The sequence below is a fragment of the Neovison vison genome, chromosome 11 (assembly GCF_020171115.1).
Source record: "Neovison vison isolate M4711 chromosome 11, ASM_NN_V1, whole genome shotgun sequence".
Taxonomy (NCBI): Eukaryota; Metazoa; Chordata; class Mammalia; order Carnivora; family Mustelidae; genus Neogale; species Neogale vison.
In genome coordinates, this window is record NC_058101.1 from 148024222 (window position 1) to 148037044 (window position 12823).

At 50.3% G+C, this 12823-nt stretch overlaps 1 protein-coding gene across 4 annotated transcripts in view; it reads left to right on the forward strand.

Annotated features, from left to right (window-relative positions):
- The window catches only part of ANAPC10 (anaphase promoting complex subunit 10), a 298667-nt gene that overhangs the window by 150743 nt on the left and 135101 nt on the right, over positions 1–12823 (forward strand). The window contains exon 5 of one of the 4 annotated variants that reach the window (XM_044224946.1): positions 4590–5765. The exons of the other annotated variants lie outside the window; for them this stretch is intronic. Within the exon in view, the coding sequence (XP_044080881.1) occupies positions 4590–4616 (27 nt within the window). The 3' untranslated portion in view covers positions 4617–5765. Of the gene's footprint in view, positions 1–4589; positions 5766–12823 lie in introns of those variants that run through there. 4 annotated transcript variants of the gene reach the window in all.

Here is a 12823-nt window from a genome sequence, read left to right on the forward strand (position 1 = left end):
ATAGATAGAATATAACTTCTCCATAGAGTAGAAATTGTTCACCAACCCTTGAATCTTTTTTGTTATTTCTAGTAATAATAAATATTTTGCTTTTAAACATGGATTACAGCAAATCACTTTAAAAGAAAAAGATACAATGGAGAAGCTTAATTTCTTCTAGGCTTTAATCATTTTATATTCCCTAGAGAAATTCTCCAGATCAGACATTCTTGATTCATGATCTCCTAAAATCGTTTACAATATTGCTGTGAATATGTGTGTGTTTATGTTTTTGTGTACAGCTGTATGTTTAATGTGTATGCATTTTTCTACAGAGAGAATTCATAATTTTATTTAGATACTCAAAGGAGTTTTTGACTAAGAAAGGGATGTCTTATTCATGTCCATATCCCAGCATCTAACACAGAGCCTATTACAGTATTAGGTCTGCAATAATGTTTTCTTAGATTAAAAACTTATTTTTTTATTTCTGAATTTCATTGCATTTATAGTGTTAAACTGTGAAATAATTAGTACTTAGTTATGGACTATTCTTATATCATCCATTAATGGTTATATAATTCATTAATCATTTCATTACAGTTTGTGTTTTTCACTAATCTAAATTATAAGGGGAAAGATCATGTCTTATGTTTCTTTTCTCTGTCCCATAGCACCAAGCACAGTACAAGCATCTAGGAAATTTCACAAAAGTCTGTTAAATCATTAACAAAAATTTGATTTCTATATAATTAAACAGCAAATTTGAAGAGTAGGTCCACAAATGGCCTGGTGATTATGATGGAGACCTGAGCTATCCCTAAGCCACCTTCAGGTCTTTGCACTTATGGGGACACAGAAAAATAATAATTACTCTTATTCATGTTTTTTTCACTAATCACATGTCCACTTTCCCATTTATTTAATAAATATTTGTGGGGATTCTACTATGTATCTGGCATTGTGTAAGGCACTGGAGGAAGTAAAAGGATGGTTGTTCCCTCCTGTTAAAAAGTTTATAGCCTAGTGTAGGACCAGACCTGTTAAGTGCTATTAGAGAAAGAGCTACAAGGTGCTATAAAGGAGTGAATAAATAACTATAGAAGTCAGGTTAAGTGTTTGCAGAAGTGACATTTGAGCATGTTTTGATGGAAGGGCAAAGAATGACTGTAAGTCAATTTAGACAAACATAGAAACAAGAGAAAGATTTTTTATTAATTAAATAAAAGATTGTTAAGTGTGAGTAAGAGGCCTGGGTTGGAGATAAATTGTGGAAAGTGGGTGATGCAACAAACATTTATTAATTCAACAAATATATATGGCAGACACCATGCTAGACAATAGGGATGTCGTGGTGACATCAGATAAACATAGTATTTTCCTTGTGGAGCTTATAATGTAGCAGAGGGGACAGATATAAGCACATGGTGAAATATAGGCATATAATAGGGATAACAGAATAATATCTATTAAATATCTAAATAATAGAATAACATCTGAGAGGGAGGAAGCAGGTATACAAAGAAGGTAACATTTAAGCTGAGCCCTGAAAGATATATAGGCTCTGGAAAGAGGAGGTGGGAAGAGATAGGGAAGAAGATAGGGGAGCATTCTGTTATAGTGCTGGACATCTGGATATCCACATGCAAAAGAAGTACGTTGGAACTTTGTCTCACATCATATATAAAACTAACCCAAAATGGATCAATGATCATATGAATGTAAGAGCTAAAACCATTAAGTTCTTAGATATAAATATAGGGCAAATCTTCATGATCATAGATTTGGCAATTGATTCTCATATAGAACACCGAAAGCATAAGCAACAAAAGAAGAAATAGATAAATTAGACTCCATTGAAGGGGCGCTTGTATGGCTCAGTTGGTTAAGCATCTAACTCTCGGTTTCCACTCAGGTCCTGAGTGGAACAATATGTGGGATCAAGCCCTACATCAGTCTCCACACTCAGCAGGAGTTGGCTTGGATATTCTCTCCCTCTGCCCCTTTCCCTGCTTGTGCTCTCTCTCTCAAAATAAATAAATAGATAGATAGATAGATAGATAGATAGATAGATATAAGTATTTACCTCGTTAAAAAGTTATTAAAATCAAAAGCTTTTGTGAAGCAAAGGAAATTATCAAGAAAGTGAAAAGACAGCTACGCAATGGAAGAAAATACCTGCAAATACATATCTGACTAGGGGTTTGTACCCAAAATGTATAAACAACTCTTACAACTTAACAGCAACAAGACAAACAGCCCAGTTAAAAAATGGGTGAAGAATTTGAATAGACATTTTTCCAAAGCAGATATACAAATGGGCAAGAAGCTTAATATGTTCTCTCTCTGTGTACATACATGATGCTCAAAACCATTAGTCATTGGGAAATGTAAATCAAAACCACGTGAGATACACTTCACACCCACTAGGGTTGTTATAATCTAAGTGTCAGATAATAAGTGCTGATGAGGATGTAGAGAAATTTGAGTGCTTATACTTTGCTGATAAGAATGTGAAATGGTTCAGCTGCTTTGGAAAACAGTTTAGAGGTTCTCTAAAAAGTTAAGGGTCAAGCTACAGAGTTACCATATGACTCATAATTCCATGCCCAGATACATAGGCAAAAGAACTGAAAACATGTTTTCATGTTTTTAGCAGCACTATTCACAATAGCTAAAAGATGGAGATGGCCTAAAAGTCCAATCATAGAGGAATGGATAAACAAATAGTGGTACACTATACACACAACAGAATACTACTCAGCCACAAAAAGTAATGAAGAACGGATACATGCTGTAACATGAATGACCCCCCCACCACCAAACATAATGCTAAGTGAGAGAAGCCAGACACAAGAGATCACATATTATATGGTTCCATTTATATGAAGTATTTAGAATATGCAAGTCCATGGAGACAGAGAGCAGTTGGTGGGTGCCAGGAGCTAAGGAAAGGTAGAAATGGAGAGAAACTGCTTAATAAGTAAAAGGCTTTACTGTGGAGTGATAGAAATGTTTTGCAATAGTAGGGAGGTTGCACAATGTTATGACTGTACTAAATTCCACTGAATTGTTCACTTTACAATGGTTAAATTTCTTTTATGTGAATTTCATCTCAATACATTACAAATTCTATCAGTGGTCTGTAAATTCCAGGGCAGTGGAAATAGTGGTATGTGTGAAGGCAGATGGGCTCTAGAAGGATTTGAAGAATTGAAATAAAAGATAATTGTGGACAAAACACAATAAACTAAATTGAATCACTAAAATGTATGTTGGAGACGTAGGCAGAGGCCAGCATTGAGGTGGTAACATTAAGGGATTTGCTTATGGGAAATAAGAAGATGAATATCATGATAGAATTCATGTTTGCTTTTTTTCCAATTCAGTTTGTATTTCCAATTCATTTTTTTAAAAGATCACTCTGTTTGCTATGTAGAAAATGAATTTTAAGGGGTCATGGAGCATTCAAGGAGTCTGATTGGAAGGCTATTTTAGCTATCTAAGCAATAGACCATGATGGGTAGGTCTATGGAAAATAAAGGGACATGAAGAGATTTGAGAAATATTTAAGAGCTCGATGTTTGATTAGATGTAGGCATAGAATTGCGAATACAGTGTGCTCAGTTACAATTCAGTATTTGGGAAATATTAATACTAAAAAATAATTCATTGTTTACTTGAAATTAAAACTTAGTTGAAGGTCCTATATTTTTAAGCACTAAATATGATAACCCTACATGAGAGGTAAAGGACATCTAGGTTTCTGGCACCAGCATCTGGTAGGTGATCTCTCTCTTTCCTGAAATGTGAACGTCAAGGAAGGAATCTGTTTTTCTTGGAGGAGGGGACATCACATTCAATTTGAATCATAACCATACAGTCAGTAGATGAAGATCGATAGAATCACTCAAGGAGTGTTAGCAGAGTGAAAAGAGAAGAATGTATAGGATGCTATAAGGTCATCTATAATTAACAGATGGTCAGAGGAAAAAAAAGCCAGTGTAGGAGCCTGAGGAGGAGTTCTCCGACTGGAGGATGGGAACGATGGTGGTGGTGTGAAAGGCCAGGTCAGAGAGAATTTCATGGTGGAAGAAGTACTCTATTAAGGTAGAAGTTACAGAGAAGTCAAATCAACTGAGGACTGAAAAAAGAACAGCAATGTTGGCAAGTAGGAGTTTTCATGAGACTTAAACAAGAACTCTTTTAGTGTAATGTTGTAGGGGGAGGATTGTGCAGATATGAAGTTGATGGGCTATGGAATGACCAGGAAAAAAAATAGAAGGAACTACAAATTTGGTAATTAAGGGATTTGTGCTGGAATATCTAGTCAGACAGTGGTGGCAGTAAAGAACATAAATTCTAAATTCTATATGTTGCCCTTACCTAATAATTTTTTTTTGCAGAGCTCTGAAGCAAAAAATTAAGAATCCAATTTTTAGACTATAGACAAATACAAAATGAAGGAGTTTGGTTTTTTAAGATAGTTCCTTTTGTTTCAGAGGAAAGCCACAACTTTTTACATCTGATTCAACTTTGTTGTTACTAGTAGCACTACAGCTAGACTCTAGACAGATACAAAATGTGTTTTCTTCTTCTTTCTTTTCCAGATTTGCTTTTCAGCTCCAGTGATCTAATACAGTCATTCTTTCAAATACGTGGAGAGCTGATTGACTGTACTTATCACTTTGTGGGTGTATGAACTAGAGATAGAAGAGTGTGTCTAAATTCTAAGTCAATTAGTGTTGATTTGGTATATAGTGAAGCATACCATGTTATAAGAAAAATAAATATAACTTAAAGGCAAAGAAACACTAAACACCCAGTTAATTTATGGTTAAGCATACTTAGTTTATGATTTTGGTACATACTTTAACTAGAACACTGTTCTGTGCTCATTTTTATTAAATACTGTAGGTGTTTGCTGGGGCATGAGGTAATAACCTAAATACAATTAAAATGACCATAAAATTAGGGTCTCCACATAGGCTCCCAAGGATGGGTCTGTTTGAGTCTTCTAGTCATCAGCATTGGGTGGTCTGCTATTGGTGCATGATACTTAAATAGAGCTTTTTCCCCCTTAGGTCTGTAAGGTGTTAAGGTGTTTTTATAAAACCCCATAAACCCTTGTTAAACACTTTTTTTTTCCATAAAGAAAACTTAAATCTTTATTTCACGTGTTTTCTGTGGCACTATTTTGGCATTTTAACAAGTCCTTTAAAGAATCACTCTAATAATTGCATACACCTCTGGGGTGGGGGTGGAGGGGTAGTCAGGATTTTTTGCATCAAACTGCTTGATCCACTAAGCAACAAGCACAGCAGTTTGGTACATTTTAATTTAATAAGGAAAAATATCAAAAGATTCTCCAGGTCGAGAAAGTTAGTCTAATTTGGGTATTGTATATTAACTGATTGAAAGGAAGGTTTAACTACTGCCTGAACTATGATTCAAATATTTTAGATTATTTACTAAAGTGAGGGTTTCCCTAAAGACTACAGAAGAAATAGCAGCACTTTTACCCAACCTGACACTCCTCATTCCCTTTTCCCACTTTATATTTTTTCCATAGCACTTATCACCTTTGAACATAACATATAATTTATTTTTTGTGTCTACTATTTTTGGTCTGTATAAATGTAAACTCTATTAAGAAGAGACTTTATCTTTTTGTTTGTTGTATATTTAGTGTCTAAGACAGTGTTTGGGTCATGGTATACAATAACTTTGCTTAATGAAGGAGGAAAGGAAGGAGAGAAGGAAGGAAAGAAGGAAGGTAGGAAGGAAGGAAGGAAGGAGAAAGAAGGAAGGAATTGCATTTCATTTATATTCCAAGATACAGCATGAATTCAGCTGTCTCAGAGTCCAGATTTCACATGCATGTAATGTAAGGGTCTGCCCCTCCCAGAGGAACTTGCTTGTGGACCCTGAATGTAAGGGTGGGGCAGACTGAGTGGAGACATCCAATCAGTAGGCCGTATGTATATGCGCTGGGAAGGTTGAAATTCAATTGGCCACCTGTGTAGGGGCGGGGCTCAACCACCCCCATAAAGGTTGCTCTGCCAGGCTGCCAAGGGGGGGCTGCTGCAGGAGAGAGGGGGGCTCCTGCAGGAGAGCCGCGGGCTCCTGCAGGAGAGCCGCGGGCTCCTGCAGGAGAGCCGGGGGGGCTCCTGCAAGAGAGCCGGGGCTCCTGCAGGAGGGCTGGGGGGCTGCTGCAGGAGAGCAGCGGCTGCTACAGGAGAGCGGTGAAGTCGGCGGAGAGCGGTGAAGTCGGCGGAGAGCGGTGAAGTCGGCGGAGAGCGGTGAAGTCGGCGGAGAGCGGTGAAGTCGGCGGAGAGCGGAGAAGTCGGCGGAGAGCGGTGAAGTGGAGCGGAGAGCGGTGGAAGTCGCAGAAGAGCAGGGGAGTCAACGGTGTATAGAAGAGCTGTAACAGCTCTTGTAAGAGCTATAACCGCGTTTGGCGGTCCAGCCTCCACCCTCCGGCGGCGGCCCCGAGCGCCGCCGCCTGCACCCTCCGGCGGCGGCCCCGAGCGCCGCCGCCTGCAGCCTCCGGCGGCGGCCCCGAGCGCCGCCGCCTGCAGCCTCCGGCGGCGGCCCCGAGCGCCGCCGCCTGCACCCTCCGGCGGCGGCCCGGAGCGCCGCCGCCTGCACCCTCCGGCGGCGGCCCCGAGCGCCGCCGCCTGCAGCCTCCGGCGGCGGCCCCGAGCGCCGCCGCCTGCAGCCTCCGGCGGCGGCCCCGAGCGCCGCCGCCTGCAGCCTCCGGCGGCGGCCCCGAGCGCCGCCGCCTGCAGCCTCCGGCGGCGGCCCCGAGCGCCGCCGCCTGCACCCTCCGGCGGCGGCCCCGAGCGCCGCCGCCTGCACCCTCCGGCGGCGGCCCCGAGCGCCGCCGCCTGCAGCCTCTGGCGGCGGCCCCGAGCGCCGCCGCCTGCAGCTTCCAGCCTCCGGCGGCGAGCACCGCCGCCTGCAGCTTCCAGCCTCCGGCCCCGAGCACCGCCACCTGCAGCTTCCAGTCTCCGGCGGCGGCCCCGAGCACCGTCGCCTGCAGCTTCCAGCCTCCGGCGGCGAGCACCGCCGCCTGCAGCTTCCAGCCTCCAGCCCCGAGCCATCGCCTGCAGCCTCCGGCGGCGGCCCCGAGCGCCGCCGCCTGCGCCCTCCGGCGGCGGCCCCGAGCGCCGCCGCCTGCAGCCTCCGGCGGCGGCCCCGAGCGCCGCCGCCTGCGCCCTCCGGCGGCGGCCCCGAGCGCCGCCGCCTGCGCCCTCCGGCGGCGGCCCCGAGCGCCGCCGCCTGCGCCCTCCGGCGGCGGCCCCGAGCGCCGCCGCCTGCAGCTTCCAGCCTCCGGCCTCGAGCGCCGCCGCCTGCAGCTTCCAGCCTCCGGCCTCGAGCGCCGCCACCTGCAGCTTCCAGCCTCCGGCCTCGAGCGCCGCCACCTGCAGCTTCCAGCCTCCGGCGGCGGCCCCGAGCACCGTCGCCTGCAGCTTCCAGCCTCCGGCCTCGAGCGCCGCCACCTGCAGCTTCCAGCCTCCGGCGGCGGCCCCGAGCACCGTCGCCTGCAGCTTCCAGCCTCCGGCCTCGAGCGCTGCCACCTGCAGCTTCCAGCCTCCGGCGGCGGCCCCGAGCACCGTAGCCTGTAGCTTCCAGCCTCCGGCCCCGAGCGCCGCCGCCTGCAGCCTCCAGCCTCCGGCGGCCCAGCAGTCCAGTCGTCTGCGGTCCAGTTGTCAGCGGTCCCTCGACGCCTGCGGTCCTGAGACATCTGCGGTCCAGTTGCCAGCGGTCCCTCGACGCCTGCGGTCCTGATGCCTACAGACCCTAGAGGCCAGCAGTCGGTCCTGACACCTGCAGCCCCTAGATGCCAGCAGTCTGGAGGCATAAGCAGCCCTGAGATGCCAACGGCCCCTAGACACCAGCAGCCTCCCTGCAAAATGCCTCGCCACCCCGAACCACAAGTGGCCTTGTCCGCAGTGGTGGCTTCCTCCGGGTGGAAGCCTGGTCAGAGTAGCATCGTGGGGAGCAGAGTCTGTGTCATCTGGGTTGTCCTCCTTGTCATTGTTGCTTCTTCGTCATTGGGAGTGGCCTCATCCAGGAAATGGTCTTGTCCAGAACAGCCTCTTCTTGGGAGCGGCCTTGTCCGGGGAGAAACTTCATTGAGCAGTGGCCTTGTCTTGGGAGTGGCCTCTTCTTGGGAACGGCTCCAATCATGGAGCGGCCTCATCTGTGGAGCAGCAACGTCATCTAGAGCAGCCTCGTCCAGAGTGGCCGCCTTGGAAGTGACCTTGTTGGGTTCATCGTCACCGCCTTTTCGTAAGAGGTAGCTCTGACCGGTAGTTTGATTCCTGATGCTTGGCGCGAAATAAAGTTTTGCTTGACTTTCGCTTTGTATCAGTCTCGTTCCTTTGATCACGGACCCTAACAGTGAAAAGAGAGATTTCTGGTGCTTCCTACTCCATCTTCCCAGAATCCTCCCCTCCAGCTATTAACATTGCTGTGAACTGATGTGTTTTCTTTCTTTTGAAGTAAAAAAAGAAAGAAAGAAAAAGAAAAAGTTAACATAACCACCTGTTTCTACTTGGAAGAAATTCTAGAGTGCAAATGCATTTATATAGAATACTGCCTTATGACATCATAAGAAAAACCATGGTCTGACATCACATGATTCCTATAACATACAAATATTATTCTTTTTAAAAATATTATTCTAAATGATGCCAAGATTTTGTGATTCAAGATGTGGAATTAAAGGAGAGAAATGAGATCTTTAAGAGAAACTTACTGTTAGGGTCCGTGATCAAAGGAACGAGACTGATACAAAGCGAAAGTCAAGCAAAACTTTATTTCGCGCCAAGCATCAGGAATCAAACTACCGGTCAGAGCTACCTCTTACGAAAAGGCGGTGACGATGAACCCAACAAGGTCACTTCCAAGAAGGCCACTCTGGACGAGGCTGCTCTAGATGACGTTGCTGCTCCACAGATGAGGCCGCTCCATGATTGGAGCCGTTCCCAAGAAGAGGCCACTCCCAAGACAAGGCCACTGCTCAATGAAGTTTCTCCCCGGACAAGGCCGCTCCCAAGAAGAGGCTGTTCTGGACAAGACCATTTCCTGGATGAGGCCACTCCCAATGACGAAGAAGCAACAATGACAAGGAGGACAACCCAGATGACACAGACTCTGCTCCCCACGATGCTACTCTGACCAGGCTTCCACCCGGAGGAAGCCACCACTGCGGACAAGGCCACTTGTGGTTCGGGGGTGGCGAGGCATTTTGCAGGGAGGCTGCTGGTGTCTAGGGGCCGTTGGCATCTCAGGGCTGCTTATGCCTCCAGACTGCTGGCATCTAGGGGCTGCAGGTGTCAGGACCGACTGCTGGCCTCTAGGGTCTGTAGGCATCAGGACCGCAGGCGTCGAGGGACCGCTGGCAACTGGACCGCAGATGTCTCAGGACCGCAGGCGTCGAGGGACCGCTGACAACTGGACCGCAGACGACTGGACTGCTGGGCCGCCGGAGGCTGGAGGCTGCAGGCGGCGGCGCTCGGGGCCGGAGGCTGGAAGCTACAGGCTACGGTGCTCGGGGCCGCCGCCGGAGGCTGGAAGCTGCAGGTGGCGGCGCTCGAGGCCGGAGGCTGGAAGCTGCAGGCGACGGTGCTCGGGGCCGCCGCCGGAGGCTGGAAGCTGCAGGTGGCGGCGCTCGAGGCCGGAGGCTGGAAGCTGCAGGCGACGGTGCTCGGGGCCGCCGCCGGAGACTGGAAGCTGCAGGTGGCGAGCACCGCCGCCTGCAGCTTCCAGCCTCCGGCGGCGAGCACCGCCGCCTGCAGCTTCCAGCCTCCAGCCCCGAGCCATCGCCTGCAGCCTCCGGCGGCGGCCCCGAGCGCCGCCGCCTGCGCCCTCCGGCGGCGGCCCCGAGCGCCGCCGCCTGCAGCCTCCGGCGGCGGCCCCGAGCGCCGCCGCCTGCGCCCTCCGGCGGCGGCCCCGAGCGCCGCCGCCTGCGCCCTCCGGCGGCGGCCCCGAGCGCCGCCGCCTGCGCCCTCCGGCGGCGGCCCCGAGCGCCGCCGCCTGCAGCTTCCAGCCTCCGGCCTCGAGCGCCGCCGCCTGCAGCTTCCAGCCTCCGGCCTCGAGCGCCGCCGCCTGCAGCTTCCAGCCTCCGGCCTCGAGCGCCGCCACCTGCAGCTTCCAGCCTCCGGCGGCGGCCCCGAGCACCGTCGCCTGCAGCTTCCAGCCTCCGGCCTCGAGCGCCGCCACCTGCAGCTTCCAGCCTCCGGCGGCGGCCCCGAGCACCGTCGCCTGCAGCTTCCAGCCTCCGGCCTCGAGCGCCGCCACCTGCAGCTTCCAGCCTCCGGCGGCGGCCCCGAGCACCGTCGCCTGCAGCTTCCAGCCTCCGGCCTCGAGCACCGCCGCCTGCAGCTTCCAGCCTCCAGCCCCGAGCCATCGCCTGCAGCCTCCGGCGGCGGCCCCGAGCGCCGCCGCCTGCGCCCTCCGGCGGCGGCCCCGAGCGCCGCCGCCTGCAGCCTCCGGCGGCGGCCCCGAGCGCCGCCGCCTGCGCCCTCCGGCGGCGGCCCCGAGCGCCGCCGCCTGCGCCCTCCGGCGGCGGCCCCGAGCGCCGCCGCCTGCGCCCTCCGGCGGCGGCCCCGAGCGCCGCCGCCTGCAGCTTCCAGCCTCCGGCCTCGAGCGCCGCCGCCTGCAGCTTCCAGCCTCCGGCCTCGAGCGCCGCCGCCTGCAGCTTCCAGCCTCCGGCCTCGAGCGCCGCCACCTGCAGCTTCCAGCCTCCGGCGGCGGCCCCGAGCACCGTCGCCTGCAGCTTCCAGCCTCCGGCCTCGAGCGCCGCCACCTGCAGCTTCCAGCCTCCGGCGGCGGCCCCGAGCACCGTCGCCTGCAGCTTCCAGCCTCCGGCCTCGAGCGCCGCCACCTGCAGCTTCCAGCCTCCGGCGGCGGCCCCGAGCACCGTAGCCTGTAGCTTCCAGCCTCCGGCCCCGAGCGCCGCCGCCTGCAGCCTCCAGCCTCCGGCGGCCCAGCAGTCCAGTCGTCTGCGGTCCAGTTGTCAGCGGTCCCTCGACGCCTGCGGTCCTGAGACATCTGCGGTCCAGTTGCCAGCGGTCCCTCGACGCCTGCGGTCCTGATGCCTACAGACCCTAGAGGCCAGCAGTCGGTCCTGACACCTGCAGCCCCTAGATGCCAGCAGTCTGGAGGCATAAGCAGCCCTGAGATGCCAACGGCCCCTAGACACCAGCAGCCTCCCTGCAAAATGCCTCGCCACCCCGAACCACAAGTGGCCTTGTCCGCAGTGGTGGCTTCCTCCGGGTGGAAGCCTGGTCAGAGTAGCATCGTGGGGAGCAGAGTCTGTGTCATCTGGGTTGTCCTCCTTGTCATTGTTGCTTCTTCGTCATTGGGAGTGGCCTCATCCAGGAAATGGTCTTGTCCAGAACAGCCTCTTCTTGGGAGCGGCCTTGTCCGGGGAGAAACTTCATTGAGCAGTGGCCTTGTCTTGGGAGTGGCCTCTTCTTGGGAACGGCTCCAATCATGGAGCGGCCTCATCTGTGGAGCAGCAACGTCATCTAGAGCAGCCTCGTCCAGAGTGGCCTTCTTGGAAGTGACCTTGTTGGGTTCATCGTCACCGCCTTTTCGTAAGAGGTAGCTCTGACCGGTAGTTTGATTCCTGATGCTTGGCGCGAAATAAAGTTTTGCTTGACTTTCGCTTTGTATCAGTCTCGTTCCTTTGATCACGGACCCTAACATTCACCAAGACAATAATCACACTGCAGAATCTATCTGATGTAACTATTTTGGAACCTTAGAATCTATTGAAGGCTTGCAGCTTCCAAAGGAAGGAGTAGACAGTTCATTTCAATCAATTTCTACTCTTAGCACAGTGATAACTCCCTCATCTTCCACTCCTCAGGCCAAGGCAGACAGTTATGCACATGATCCTAGAGCAGCTTATGTGCAGCTTGTAGGAGCCAGGGTGTGCATTAAGAGCCCTTCCCATTAAATATTGAAAATTTGATATTGAGTTCTGATTGCTGCTTCTAGTTATAGAAGTACAGACACAGAAGTGTCCCGCCATTGTTGCACCAGCCCCCTCTGTTGTTTTAAGCCTCTACCCCCCTGGCTCAAGCGCCTTCCAGGGCATTGATGAGCTGGCACCCCCTTTTATTGATCTCCCATTTTTTAAAAACCTTTTCCCCCTTCAAATGAAAGACTGGGACATTCAAAAGCAGCTGCATATTCAGAGGAAATTAGAAAGTAATTGCACATGCTAGGGAAAGATGCAGGCTCAGAAAAGACCTGAAAAGACCTTGTTTATATCTCAGGGTAATCCTCAGCAAGGAGCTAACCTACAAAGATCAAAACAAAAACAAAAAATAGCAAACCCTTGAAGAAGAAGAGAATCTGATCTCAAGAGATACCACAGTATTAGATTCAAATGCCCATTTTTCAACAAAAATACCTCAAGACATATAAAGAAACAAAGTAATATTCTGCATTCACAGGAAAGAAATCTACAAATAGAAACTATTCTTGAGGAAGACTGGAAGGCAGGCCTACTAAATAAAACAACTATCATAATGATGTTCAAAGAATTAAAGGATGTTGTGGAAAAAGTCCAGGAAAAAAATGTATGAACAAAATGGAAATATCACTGAAGAGAGAGAAAACCAAAGAGAAGCCAAAAAGAAATTCTATGGTTGAAAGTAAGTGGGGGGCTCAGTCATTTAAGCATCTGCCTTCGGCTCAAGCCATGATCCCAGGGTCCTGGGATCAAGCCCCACATCAGACTCCCTGCTCAGCAGTGAATCTGTTTCTCCCTCCCCCACTCCCCCTGCTTGTGCTCTCTCTTTCTCTATCAAATAAATAA